The following is a 15,237-nucleotide window of genomic DNA, read 5'->3' as shown; positions in this document are numbered from 1 at the left end:
TTGCAGTCTACACTCTGCCTTTGCACTATCAATCAAGTTGAAACGAATCCAAATTTCACTGTTTTCTATCCATGTTGTCACCTTTTTCCTTTTTTTTTTTCACTTTTGTTCTTTTGTTTCAAGCTCTGTCGTCTCCCCTTGTGTGTGTGTGTGTGTGTGTGTGTGTGTGTGTGTGTGTGTGTGTGTTTCTCTTTCTGTGACCTTCAGTCACCGATTGATGTGCACATCAATATGAATCATAATCTGAAAACACCAGAACAACATTCTCAATATTCTGGATGATATTAACACAGGATACATAAATATGCATAAATATGCAAATATGCATGAAAATCCACACAAACCGCAGCATTCTTATGTCACCTGAAACCCTCAGATGGAAAAACTGCAATCAAAAAAAATTGATATCAACAGCCAGAGAGAAATGTATTCCTGTTTCCTGACAGATCTGTCTAATTGATATGAATTAATTCATAAATTATGCATGAAACAAAGCGCAGCTTGAAATCCATTAAATGGCACCCATGATACAGCCTGATTGGAAATGGAGCTCCGTGGGAAATGATGCCAGATGTTTTGGTTGAATGGAGAACTCGGCATAAGTCACTGCGTTCATTTTAAGTTGGTCTTGCTTTTACATCACTTCCTTTGTCTCGTTTTCCCATCTTGAGTTCAAGATGAGTTCAGGAGGTTTGGATACATTGATTTGTTTCAACCTCACGCAACTGCTAAAATTCCCACACAGTGAAACTGATATCAGCAAATGATTCTGGAAATAGATAGATAGATAGAAGTTAGCCTAGATGCTAACAGGCTAGGCTGCCCGCGTGAAATGTTGCTGCCCACACATTGTATTCTGTGTATTTCTTTTTCAGAATCAGAATCAGAATCAGAATCATCTTTATTGCCAAGTATGTAGAACACATAAGGAATTTGTTTCCGGTAGAACACGCTGCACTAGTATCGTTGTCAAAAAAACTGCTAAGTGGCACTATACAGTTCCATTTTGGCTACTGTTGAAAGAGTTCAAAGAGTTAATGGCTTGGGGGAAGAAGCTGTTTAAATGTCTGCTGGATTTGGTGCGCATGGATCGGTAGCGCCTGCCTGAGGGGAGTAGCTGGAAAAGGTGGTGGGCAGGGTGCGGAGGGTCCAGTAGGATTTTCCGCGCCCTAGTTTGGATTCTTGCAGTGTGCAAGTCCTCGAGAGTGGGTAGGGCGGTGCCAATGATTTTTTCCGCCGTCCTAACTGTCCGTTGAAGTCGGATTTTGTCCATTTTTGTGGCGGCCCCGAACCAAACGCTGATGGAAGAACACAGGATGGATTCGATGACAGCCGTGTAGAAATGTTGCAGCACCTCCTGTGGCAGGCCCTGCTTCTTTAGCAGCCTCAGGAAGTACATTCTCTGTTGGGCCTTTTTCAGGATAGAGTTGGTGTTGACCTCCCACTTCATGTCCTGGGAGACTGTGATTCCCAGGAACTTGAAGGTCTCAACGGTTGACACCAGGCAGTTGGATAGTCTGAGGGGTAGCTGTGGTGATGGATGTTTCCTGAAGTCCACCATCATCTCAACTGTCTTGAGCGTGTTCAGCTCCAGGTTGTGACGGCTGCACCAGAGCTCCAGCTGCTCCACTTGTTGTCGGTACGCAGACTTTCATTTAATCAATTCAATTAATTGTTATTCCGGTGGCATCACTATATCACAGCTTCTTTTGTGTATTTTTTGTAATTATTTTATTTTTTTATATATTTGTTTTATCCAGTTTTATCTGTGCTAGCCATGAAAAAAAACTCTGAAATTAATGATTGCTTTGAGCAAACTTCCTCCCATTTTATTAACTCCCAGAGGTTTTATTGTTGACAAATTTAACTCATTCACTGCCAGACGATGTGCAAAAATGTGTCCACTCCAGTGCCAGGGTTTTTATCATTTTCACTCAAATTACAGAAGCCACAGAATATTGCGTTTTAGGACTACATAAACATTCAAAGCAGCGTAAGAAGCCTTATACTCCCTTCTTTCATCAGCTACAAAGAGTTAATACCTAAATTATATGGGTCTAGAGTTATCTGAGCTTGAAATGGGGACAGCTGTACAAAAGGCTAATGCTTTTCCCTCGTAGAAGGCAAAAAACATTGCCAGGGGTCTGACCAGCGCTTTATCGTCACTCCCGCAAGAAAATCACCAACACTTGAACCAATTCGGGAATGGCGCCTCACATTATATTTTCAATTCCCAAATAAATTTGAGGATGGCAATGAATGAGTTAACAGAAGATTTCAGCCAAGCTTGGATCTGGTTGCGTGACCTAAAATGATAACGATATTAACAAAAGTGGGGACAAATGGAAAACAAACCAAGTCAGCAAAGGAAAGGGGGAAGAATCGGTTTCTCAGCAACACGGTGTCCAAGTGCTTTTTGCACATCTTGTGGGGGTTTACTCCCAAATTTCTATTAACATGAACATGAGCGTGAAGGTCAAGACTGCAGTTCAAACAATACTACATAGAAATACAGTGATACCTTGGCTTACGAACTTCATTGGTTCCCAGAGTGTGTAAGGCGAAAAGTGTGTATCCCAAAAATTTATTTCCCATAGCAAACCATTAAAATGAGAATAATCCGTTTCCAGGTCCCCATAAAACATAATTTTCTACTTTCTAATTTTCTAAGCCTTAAAACTACACAAAATATACCTCATTTTATGTATAATAAATGTGCTATGGTATTGTAATTAAAGAAATAAACTGTACTGTCTAATAAAGTCGTTTTATTTACATTTGTGATGGTCGTTGATGGCTTGATGGAATGGAGTGACCGGTTTCATCAGCATTAAACACTTGATGAGGAACGTAGCCTTCTTCTTTCACCATCTTGAGGAATGATCCCTTGTAGGTGCTTTCTCTGTGATCATTTTACCTTTTTCCTCATCAATTGTGTTCCGTTGAGCTGGGTTGATAGCTTTTAGCATCAAGTGAACTTTGAACTATCAAAGTTGAAACTCTCACTGTCGTCTGCCTGTCTCTTTAATGTTTAAACCACCTCCCCTCACTGCTGCGTTCACTGCTGCGTGACCAATCATGTGGCTTCAACCGAAGACTGGTGACGAGGAATAGAGGACAAAAACAGACGACTGCCATTTTGTTGTTAGAAGAACGGGCTCGTGACACATCACTCGTTGAGGCAGCTCCGTGTACGAAAAAGGTTCGTATGCCAAGGTAAAGTTCTTATGCCAAGGTAAAATGTTCATAAATGTAACATTCATAAACCGAAAAGTTCGTAAGCCAAGGGGTTTGTAAACCAAGGTATCACTGTAACCCAAATTTCCTTTGAGGCGTGGGCATGGTCGGGGGTCAAAGAGTGACAATGGGTCGTGTTGGGGGCCACCTTGCCCAGTTGATCTGCAACCCTCATGAGCACATCCATGAGAGAAAATTGATAAATGGATTTTTTTTTCATTTGGGTTTTGACTTTGAACTGGTTGCCCAAATACCTTGCAACTTCGTCAGTAACAATGAACACCGGGGATCCTTACCGCTGCTGCACAGCTTATTTCAGACCCCCTAAACAACAGAGGCATACTCTGATTACTGTCATTATTTTTTTATTTTAAAAAATTAATAAAAAAAGCCTCCATATTGGTTTTTCCTCCTACACATAAAATCACACTCAAGTTGTTTCCTCAGAAGCTGGTAAGTGGAGCAGCAAATTTGACCTTCCAACTTTCTATTAACACAACTCAACTGCCAACGGGATGTCACATCAAATGTAGAAGAGTGCAAAAGAGTCACGGCAGCCTAATTAACCTTCAACTGATCCCACTTCTCATAAAGTGCCTCTTGAGACGTTTGTTGCCTGATTTACTGAACGTTTGCATGTGCAAAAAAACAAACAAAACAGGCGGCAACTTGATTGCGCAGGCATACAGATGTGGAAACTTATCAACTGTACAAACTGGGCTCAATCAGATTGCATCTGCCCCACACTCGAACCTACATCAGCATGTTGTGGGAGGAGTACTGTATATGCAAATGAGTTGATTTGGCATACAGAATGTGATTCTGAAACGAATTGTGCAGGTTGATTGCAAATTTACATCATGGGTATGAAAAGCAGGTGCAAACTTGCATGCAAAGTCGTGCCGGCGGGCGCCAATATGAAACCAATATCTTTTTTTTCTCCTTATTTCATTTAGTTTGTTAATCGGTTCTCACAATTTACCTCATCGGATGATTCCTTTCACAGTGATACCTCGGTTTACGAACCCCTTGGTTTACGAACTTTTCAGTTTATGAACGTTAAATTTAGGAAAGTTTTACCTTGGCATACAAACTTTTTTTGGGATACACAAGGATCTGCCCCAATGAGTGATGTCGTTTGCGAACGAGCCCGTTCTCCTAACAACAAAATGGCAGCCAAATGTTGTTGTCCTCTATTCCCTGCCCCCAGTCTTCGGTTCAAGCCATGTGATTGGTCAAGAACGCAGCAGTGAGGGGGCGGGGGTTACAGACAGAGAGAGTAAGGCCGTTAAACCTTAAAGAGACAGGCATACGACAGAGAGAGAATGAGCAAATGGATAGAAGACAGTGAAATTTGGACTCCTTTCAACTTTGATAGTTCAAAGGCAGAGTGTAGACTGCAAGGTTAAAATATCCCATAAATCAGGCTCCACAAATAACCCGCACAAGCCATCTGTACACCTAATGCAAAAAAAGCAATTGATGAGGAACTAGGTAAAATTATCACAGAGAAAGCACCTATAAGGGATCATTATGTATATGTGTGTACGTTCCTCATCAAGTGTTTAATGCATCAAGCCATCAACGACCATCACAAAGGTAAATAAAACAACCTTATTATACAGTACAGTTTATTTCTTTAATTATAATACCATAGCACATGTATTATACATAAAATAAGGTATATTTTGTGTAGTTTTAATACTTAGAAAATTAGAAAGTAGAAAATTACCTGGGACCTGGGAACGGATTATTCTCATTTTAATGGTTTCCTATGGGAAATTAATTTTGGGGATACACACTTTTCGCCTTGCACACTGTGTCTGGGAACCAATTAAGTTCGTAAGCCAATGTATCACTGTGCCTTGAACCTGGTGACATTGTGAGGTTAATGATATTGTCCCCTTTGGCTTCCCAAATTCAAGTCACGTCCCTGGCAGTGAGTGTAAAGTAGCTAATTATGTGGCAATGACAGTTCGAGAGCTTCATGATTAAGGATCGATGCCTTGATGGAGGCGCACGGCCATGCTAGCTAGCACTCCGTGAGGCGTTTTTTAGACTGATAGAGCGGTACAGTGTGCAAGTGTTCAAAATATTGAGCCTCACACTAATCCGAAGAATTATTTGGCTCACTTGGGCTTTCATATATCCTTAGATACTCGTACTGTACAGTAAATGTAGTCCATTGGAAAACTTTATCCTTGACTCAGGATGTGGGGGCTAGCTATCGCGTGCTATTCTGAGCGTTTTAATGTACTGTAAAACATGGGCATACTCAAAGCGATGGATGGTGTTCCACTCATGACGGCTCGTAGGTGTTGGTAGAGTGCCTTTCAAATTGTCAGCTTTCTAAACTAATCAAGGAAGGAGAGTGTGAGCCAATTTCTCTCAGTGCTGACGGCTAATATCACGCTTCTCACAACGGTGGCGCTAGCTCGATTTGAATGTAGCCTTTTAATTTTGTATTTCACTTATTTTTATTAGACTGAGAAGATTGGATTGTATTAGCCGTTATTAGTCTCGCAGTGGAGAAATTTACATTTTACAGCAGCAAAGTGATGAAAGTAAGAGGAAAGGAAAGGAAGAAGTAGAAAAAACAAAATACAGGAGCTGCGCTGAAGGCAGCCACTGTCGCGGCACCATCTTGAAGTCAAAAGAACAAAAAACAAAATAACAAATAATATGACAATACAAAGACACAGTCATTCAATCTTCAGCACTTTCTGCACACTCTTTGTTGTATGAAGCAGTTCTAGATGAAACAGGAGAGGATCGAAGCGTCCTTTTCACCAGTGGATCAGGGACATCATGGTGGAGAAATGTGCACGTTGCTACAAGCTAAATGTTGAAAGCAAACATGAAGCTGTAGCATTCATTGACAAAAAGAGAATGTCCCACGTCAATCCGCTTCAATTCCAAGCTGCGGCAGTTCCACATACGCATCAGCGCTCTGCACTGATGCACTTATACAGGTATACATTTCATTAATTTTGCAAAATGGGATACATACATACAAAATGGGAAATAAGATCACCACTCTAAGAGACGAAATAGGTTGGGTTCAGTTATCACAAAGTGACAGAATGAATAGAACATTCTTCATGTGCCCTGTTATTGACTGGTTATGACTCTCCGGTGTCCTCTGACTAAAGTCAACTGGAAAAGACTCGTGACCCTAAACAGGTTATGCAGAATAGAAGATGGATGTGTTGTTGATGCGTTGGCGCTGCGAGATATTCAGGTATGCTAGCAGGGGTTACCCTCCTGTCATTTTGTGTTGTTGTCGAGCCAAAGTGAGAGCTCTACGCTTGCGCTTTCCTGACAGAAAATCACCCGGTCGTTGTTGAACTGCTCGACGGCTGCCAATCATCAAGTGTGATGTGATATCTGAACTCTCCCCTGCGTGGAAAGCGAGCGAGGAAGCAAGCTTCAATCATGTCTTATTTACCTCGACGGTTTTGAGAATAATGCTACGAAATCAGCTTCTTCCCGAGGGATTGTTTGCAAACTTGTACTTTGGCTAGGAAGTCTAATTAGTTACTTAAAGGACAACCGACATCACTTTTTTGTTTCTTAACTGACATCAGAAAAAAAACATTTTATAGCATCTAAAATAGCCAAAACACGCAGTATGATATTTTTAGTCAAATGCAAGACACCAATAAAAATGACTTAAAGTGTCCAAAATCTGCAAAAAACAAACAAACCCGGAAGTGACCAGTTTCAGAACGAAACGTCCGACACCTTCAAAGAAGTACAGATGACTGCTGAAGAAACCTTTTTATCGATTACATTGGAGAAGGTATGATTAGGAGCCTAACAGCAAATAAATTGTCTCAGGCGAAGCCAACCTTGATTTTTTTTTTTTTTTTGTAGTAAACCAGAGTGTTAAATGGGCTGATCTCAAACCGTGGATTTTGGATTGGATTTGGATTGGATTGGATTTGCCTTTATTAGTCTCACAGTGGAGAAATGTACATTTCACCGCGTGAAGTGATGAAAGGATTTTATTTTAATTTTATTGTCTATTTTTTTCCCCATGAGAAGTGCTGCTTGTACGCACAGTGTGGAACTATCACCTGGAAAAGAGCTGCGCCTGCTGTACATGTTGACGTCTCAGCCTCATTGAAGAGGACACGCTTCATTATTCATGCACAGCAAATGAAAACTCTCTGCAGTTTGCCAGCAAGATAAATGCGCAGCGTATCTGCCTCAATTTATCATGCCGTTCCAGCCCCTGAGCATTTTTGTACCTGTGTATTCAACAGCGCCCTGAATTAAGGATACTCCGGCGAGCGCTCAATAGGCAAATAACAGATTACCTTTCTTACCTTCCCCTCGGGACACTTTACCTCAGGAAAGTCAAACAAAAACAAACAATAGAAGACGTTAAATGGAACTCCATCTTCATTTAGTCTACTTCCAGCCATCCGAGCCTTGGGTTTAGTGTGCGTTCAATAAGGGATGAGGGGTGTGGGGGGTGGGTGGCAAAGAAAGGAAGTCATTCTTTAGTTTAGTCCATCACAAGCCTGACTGAAAGAAATGAGAGTCTTTTGTTTGATTTTAATGGAGTGAGCCTTTTTGGAGTTTCTCAGCATTGCAGCCGCGTTGATCATCATCATCATAATAATAATACATTTCATTTTTGAAGCGCCTTTCAAAACTATCAAGGTCACTTTACAGTCACAGTTTTTCTGTGTGTGAACAGTGGCAGCCACACGCACCAGCGTTCACTCAACTCTTGAATAGACAGAAAGCTAGCTTGACAGTTAATAATAATAATAATAATAATAATAATAATAATAATAATAATACAGTGAGACCTCAATTTACGAACTTAATTGGTTCCCAGACAGAGTGTGTAAGGCGAAAAATGTGTATCTCAAAAAAAGAATTCCCATAGGAAACCATTAAAATGGGAATAATCCGTTCCCGGCTTTCCATAAAATATACTTTTCAACTAAATAAGCCTTAAAACTACACACAACATACCTTATTCTATGTATAATAAATATGCTATTGTATTGTAATGAAAGAAATACACTGCATTGTATCATAAAGTCACTTTATTTACATTTGTGATGGTCATTTATGGCTTGATGGAATGGCGTTGGAGGTCGAAGGTCAAAGGGAATTGCATGAGGACTGTAATTAAAGAAATAAACTGTGCTGTAAAATAAAGTTTTATTGACCTTTTTGATGGTCGTTGATGGCTTATGGAAGGAGAGTCACCTTCCATAAGGACTGTTGGTGCTGTTCGGTCGTGTGCTTCCGCCGAAGACCACTCCGCCAGCCGTGGTGGGTGTTTATTATGAAAATAGTGCTTATTATAAGGTTTAATTTTCATAAATTTGACGTTTGTAAGACGAAAAGTTTGTAAGTTAAGGTGTTTGTAAGTTGAGGTCTAACTGTAATACATTTCATTGAAAAACTCTCAAGGTAACTTTACAGTCACAGGATGAAGTTATTTTGTGGGTGAGCTGCGGCAGCCACACGCGCCAGCGTTCACTCAACCTGGAAGTCAATAGACAGAAAGCTAGCTAGCCAGCTAGTAAATTGCTCATAGATAGCCAATAACTCAAATAGAGAGACATGCCAGCTCGTTGAAATCATTGAAATCATATGTTCTGTTTATGTTACACTGGTCGCCTTCTGAGTTACTTTAGCGTTAAGGTGTAACCTCAAAGGAAATCACCCCCCTTTCACCTCATGTTACTCCAGACCCATGTGATTTAGTAATTAACTATTTTTTTTCTGGTGAAAGAAGAGAGACATAACTCCAGACCCATATAACTTGTGAATTAACTCTTTTTTTTTTCCGATGAAAGAAGAGACGATAAGGTTTCCTACGCTGAATTGAATGTTTTCCTAAAATTCAATATTCTGTGGGTCCTGCAATTTGAGTGACAATGACAAAAACCCTGGCACTGGAGCGGACACATTTTGCACATCATCTGGCAGTGAATGAGTTAAGAACCATTGGTGTCATTGATCGTCTTTTCCCCGGTTTCTCTCCTAACTGACATTTTTCTGTTGTGTTCTTTCCTGGTTTCATAGTTGTCTGACGACTGGACGGACTCCCCAGATCTGGGTTCTGTCACCTGCATGGAGCCCTTCTTGGTGCGGAGGTTATCCTGCCGCACGGTGCAACTACCCCCTCTGGCCTTCAGACAGGCCGAGCAGGCGTACTTTGACCGCAAACCGGAAGCCGACACGGTCACGACTCCTCCGCGGCCCAACACTCTACCGCTTCGTACGCCGCCTCTCATTGCCATCACCTCGGCTGACACCAGCAGGTAGGAGGACGTGAAGGCGTTTTATTTGTTTTTCATGTCAAATTCGGCGTGAAATCCGGGACTGAGTTACGTTTGTATCGGTCAATGCAGGCTACGGTTATTTACTCGCTTTCCAAACGATGAGGAGAATGGTAGGAATTGTTGGATTTGTATTTCATGTTCCTCCAAACTGGAGTTTCAAATTCATTGCCGAGTGTGATTTTCTCAGGCAGCCCAATGGTCAACTTGTTAGCACATTGGGCTCACAGTAAAGAGGTTGATGGTTGGATTCCAAATTTGGAATTCTTGTGCGGAGTCAGCATATTCTCACCACGCCAATGTAGGATTTCTCTGGGTATTGCAGTTGCTTCAACATGCATGGCAGGTGTCAGAGATATCTAATTTAAAGCAGATTCTTTACTTACAGACAGTGTATTGTAAATTAGATATCAAGTAGACAGGATGAACTTAGTACAACAAGGTGTCAGAGATATTCGGTCGGACAGGTAGATTGTCTTTTACTGCCAGCAGGGGACACAGTCATTCATGACCAATACCCAGCTTCTGCAGCCCTCTGCAGACTATGTTTTACTAATGTATCACTTAAAGGACAACCTACACCTCCGGACAAGTTGGGTCCATAATTTGTAAAATCACTTAAATGACATCTATTGAGCTCATTTTACAAAGATTCCACCGCATATCGCTATATTTTACGTTTTACGACTCACGCTGAATAGTCAGGAAGTCTTGTTTTTGAGGTGATGATGATGCCCTCAGTGAAACCAGGGATGAAACACCCCTGACCGAGAAAGCGACACACAATGCATTTTGGGTACATAAAACAACAGAACATAGACATTGTAATAGGTTGTCCTTTCCATGAACTGATAGATTTGTAACCTGGCTAATGAGCTCTTCCTGTGATGGAGTTGACCAAGTACTAAATTAGTCCAATGCCAGAGCTCCTACATGAAGATGACAGGTTAACAGACAATGTCTTTTCATCTCAGATTGACCCCAGGTTTTCTGTGCTTCCATTGTGGGCCTAGTGTTCGGCAGCCAACTAAACACGGGACTTTTAAATATGCTAATCAACATTCTATCCATCCTCTATCAGCAGGTTAATGGAGCACACTAATTTGTCCCGTGGTGCTATTGTGAACATAGATGGTTGTTCGTCTGTCTATGTGTGCCCTGTGATTTGCTGGCAACCAGTTCAGTGTGTACCCATAGACAACTGGGAGAGGCTCCAGCACCGCCGTGACCCTTGTGAGGTTAAAGTGACTCGGATGGATGGATTTGTTCCATTCATCCTGGCTATGTAGCGATCTCATAACCTGGAAATCTCTTGAAATTGACTAACTGCTAACCGGTGTGAGTCATCTGGCACTTGTCTAAAAAACATGCTTTCAACTCCTCCGACAAAAAGCCTTTTGCCAAATGGAATGTAAAATAAATGTTCATCTTTCATGATTGGCAGTGCATACAGAATATAACGCTGTGGATTTGCTGGACTTTTTTTCCCATACTAAAAAGAAAAGATCATTACCGGAAAGGCTTAGATGTTGAATGTGATGTTTTTATTTCATCTGTCGTTCCACCCAGCCATTTTTTAAAAACTCATTCACTGTCACTCCCAAATACATTCATATTAAAAAATATGATGTGGAGCGCCATTCCTGAATTTGTTCGGGTTTTGGTTTTTATTGCAGGGCAGTGGGGGGTGCCAATAAAGCACTGGTCAGACCTCTGACAATGATTTTCCCCTCCACGAAGTGTGGCAGCATTTGCCATTTGTCCATGTTATCGCTTTGTTACAGCTTCAACCGTTGTTAACGCGTTATATAAATCAATATTTATGTATTTTATTGTATTTTGTACAGCTCCCTCCATTTCAAGCTCAGATAACTCCGGACTGTCACGGTTTGCAAGGTGGAGGTGGTTGTGGACCCCAAATAAGCAGGCAGGAGGGAGCAGCAGGTTGTATTTGACAAATTGTATTAAAATAAAGTCAGCAGGAACAAAACGAAAACATCAAAGTCATCCGAACAGAAAAGTACAAAGTATCAAAGAAAACCACGAGTAAAAATCTGCAATGATGAAACAAACCTGACAGGGTGACACACATACAATGACCCGACACGGAATGGTCGTGCCGGGAGTCCTTTTAACTGCCACTGATTGGAACGACCAACAACAGTCATTTTGAAGTAGTTTTGGGATACTTTAAGTCCTTCTTATTGGTGTTTTGCATTTGATTAAAAATATCAGCCTGCATGTTTTGGGTATTTTAGATGCTATAAAACGTTTTTCTGATGTCAGTAGGAAACAAAAAAATGGTGTTGGTTGGCCTTTAAAATAACAGGAACAACAACGAAATGGGATGGTCAACTTAAGAGGTACCAAAGTGTAAACTAGCAAACAAACAAATATGAAGCAATCATTTTCTGTGTGTGCTCAGTGTGTGCTCTCCATTTGAAGAACACGACCTTGTAAAAAGAGAGAGAAAATTGACACCCACTCCCGATAAGAGAATCCGCCAGCGTGTGTTTGACGTATGTGATTGATGAGCGGCCAACAAACCTTTGGTACAGCGGCTCCGTATCAAAACATGGTGTCCCCCATTTTGTAGCAAGCTCAAGACCTACGAGCGGTTGTTCAGATGGATTAATTCCACGGTCAAATGCATCTGCCAGCGGAAGTTCGTCAAAGAGATCGACTTGGCTTTAATCTTAGGTTTCAACGCTCGATATAGATTATTACACATTGGTCACATGATCAGAATTCACGTGCCTCTCAAACATCTGTCAGTGTTCCAAATAAGAAATACAACCTCCCCCCCCACACCATCTCTTCCTCATCTTGTTTTTCCTTCTTTACTGAGAATTCCGGGACCTGCGGTGTGAGTCGATAAACAACAAGGAAACAAGCGTCCGCTCACCGAGTATCACTTGCTATGGGTGCTTTCATTAGAGAGGCTGGATAGTAAAGAGCCGCTAATGGAATTCAAAGGCAAAGAAGGGTGATGGTTATAGAGAAGTAACAAACAACAACAAAGAAACATGTCAGAGGTGTGTGGGTTATACCATTGGGTAATTTACACACAGTACACACACATGATTTACTGTTCTCTTATAAAAAGGCTTGTGCCTGCTTTTTCCGACTATATTGCCTTGGCAACCAAAACAAAAAAAAAGTTTCTCAACATGTCCCAAATAATGGTGTTATTAATTAAGTAATGTATTTATTTATTTATTTATTTGTCTGTCTGTTTGTCTGTTTGGTTGTTTTTCTGTTTGTTTGTTTGTGCATGTATGCATTTATTTATTTCTTACATGTTTATTTACTTAATTATTTAGTTTTCTATTTATTTAAAGAGACATCATTTATTTATTTATTTATTTATTTATTTATTTATTTATGTGTGTATGTATGTAAAACATACATACATACCATGTATGTATGTATTTATTTATGTAGCCATTTTTTCTTTCTTTCTTTCTTTCTTTCTTTCTTTCTTTCTTTCTTTCTTTCTTTCTTTCTTTCTTTCTTTCTTTCTTTCTTTCTTTCTTTCTTTATCCATTCATCTATATATCGATTTATCTAATTATCTATGTATGTATTAATCTATTTATTTATTTATTTATTTATTTATTTATTTATTTATTTATTTATTCATTCATTCATCTATTTATTGACAGTATTTAATTGTTTGTTTATTCATTTGTTCGTTTATTTATTGACACAAAGGAGGGTGAATATTCACCAGTGGGTTATGTATGTATTAATTTATATGGGTATTTTTCTATTTGTTTATTTATTTATTTATCTATATTTATGTATTTATTCATTTATTTATTTATTTACATAGACATTTATGCATGTATGTATTTTTTATGTATTTATTTATTTAGTTATTGAAACATAATCCATCTATTCATTCATTCTTTTATTTATTTATTTATTTACACAAAGGAGGATAAATATTAACAAGTGTGTTATGTATCACTTTTAACAAGTCAGAGTAGGATGAGATGACTCCAGTGATATCGTTAAGTGAGAATAGAACGAAATGAATGGATTATCATATGTGCCTCGTTTCCTGGTGGTCTTGGGAGAAAATATATTTTTTTCATCTGTTACAGAATAATTGTGCTCATAATGGAACTCACACACATTTTTTTCAATTCTATTGAAGTTGTGCAGAAAAGGGTTGGGAGTGAAACGAACAAACTGCAATTAGATTTTTTTGGGTACAGACGGATACATTGATGGGCTGGTTCGTGGATGGAGTGATCTGGATAATGACAGTAAATGGATAGGTGATGGCGAGAGGAATAGATGGAAACATGGCTGGAGGCATGTCTTGGTGCTTGGAACTCGATCACTCTTTCCCAAAGGAAATCATAGAAATAGAATACAAGTCATGGAATTTGAATGAAAGCATTAAAGGACAACCGACGCCTCCGGACGCAGCCATTCATGACCAATGCCCAGCTTCTGCAGCCCTCTGCAGACTATGTTTTACTAATGTATCACTTAAAGGACAACCTACACCTCCGGACAAGTTGTGTCCATAATTTGTAAAATCACTTGAAATGACTTCGAATGAGCGTATTTTACGAAGATTCCACAGCATATAGCTATATTTGACGTTTTAAGACTAGCACTGATTATTCAGGAAGTTTTTTTTTCGAGTTGATGACGATGCCTGACGTGATGTCACGTCTGGAACGCCCCTGCCCGAGAAAGCGACACACAATGCATTTTGGGTACTTTGTTTGGTCTGAAAGCTTCGTGTTGATCCGTGTTGATGGCGAAATTAGAAGAAAAACACGTAAATAACACGATGGTGAATCGTTGTGTGTTGCACCAAGACTACTATTTGATACGACTTGACACAAATTCCCAGCAGACAAATCAGCCCATTTCCAACGGAGCTTGGGCGCCATCTTGTGTATTTTCTGGGAGCCCTGACGGCTCAAATTGATACGGAAGGACTTCTTTAATCGATTGCAAACATTTATGCTTTCCTCTTCAGAACTACATGTTTGAATCATATTCATAACTGGATGAGTAACAAGAAAGCATCTTCTCCAAATCTGAAGCCATTGTTTTGATTCTAGAGCAAGGCAAGACGTCCTGGCGTGACGTCACGAACAAGGGGACGGGACCTTCTGAAACTGAAACTTTCTGTGGTCATTTTGAAGTAGTTTTGGGACACTAAGTCATTTTTATTTGTGTTTTACATTTGACTAAAAATATCAGCCTGCGTGTTTTGGGTATTTTAGATGCTATAAAAGTTTTTCTGATGTCAGTTAGGACACACAAAAAATGCTGTCGGTTGTCCTTTAACTTGCAATGGCTAGGTGAAATTTGGCTACCGTTCAAGTGTAAAAACAAGTTAAGCCGGCAGTGCTGTTGTCAACATGTTTCATGAAATATGTTTGAGTGATGTTCATTTTTCTTTTGTTGGCAGGCAGAGCGAAACGTCTTCGGGGACAATCAGAACGGTTGTGGACATGAGATTGGTCTCACATCTCATGTCCAGAACCGTTATTATTATTATTATTATTATTATTATTATTATTATTATTATTATTAGTAGTAGTAGTAGTAGTAGTATAAATAAGAAACATTTGCGCCTGTAATGGGCAGCATTTTCACAGCCCCGCTTTGTTCAACAAAAAGGTCGGTATGTGGAACTATCGCGGCTCGGAAT

The 15,237-nt window shown here is 39.9% G+C and overlaps 1 protein-coding gene across 1 annotated transcript in view; it reads left to right on the top strand.

The window, feature by feature from the left end:
- The window catches only part of pde4d (phosphodiesterase 4D, cAMP-specific), a 239,740-nt gene that overhangs the window by 37,921 nt on the left and 186,582 nt on the right, over positions 1-15,237 (top strand). Inside the window, exon 3 of the mRNA XM_088993806.1 lies at positions 9,295-9,533. Coding sequence (XP_088849932.1) covers positions 9,295-9,533 — 239 coding nt within the window. The remainder of the gene's footprint in view (positions 1-9,294; positions 9,534-15,237) is intronic.

This window comes from Hippocampus bargibanti, linkage group LG04 (assembly GCF_051943395.1).
Source record: "Hippocampus bargibanti isolate YZ-2025 linkage group LG04, ASM5194339v1, whole genome shotgun sequence".
Taxonomy (NCBI): Eukaryota; Metazoa; Chordata; class Actinopteri; order Syngnathiformes; family Syngnathidae; genus Hippocampus; species Hippocampus bargibanti.
Note: the sequence above shows the minus strand (reverse complement) of the source record. Positions and strands in the feature narration are given on the sequence as shown.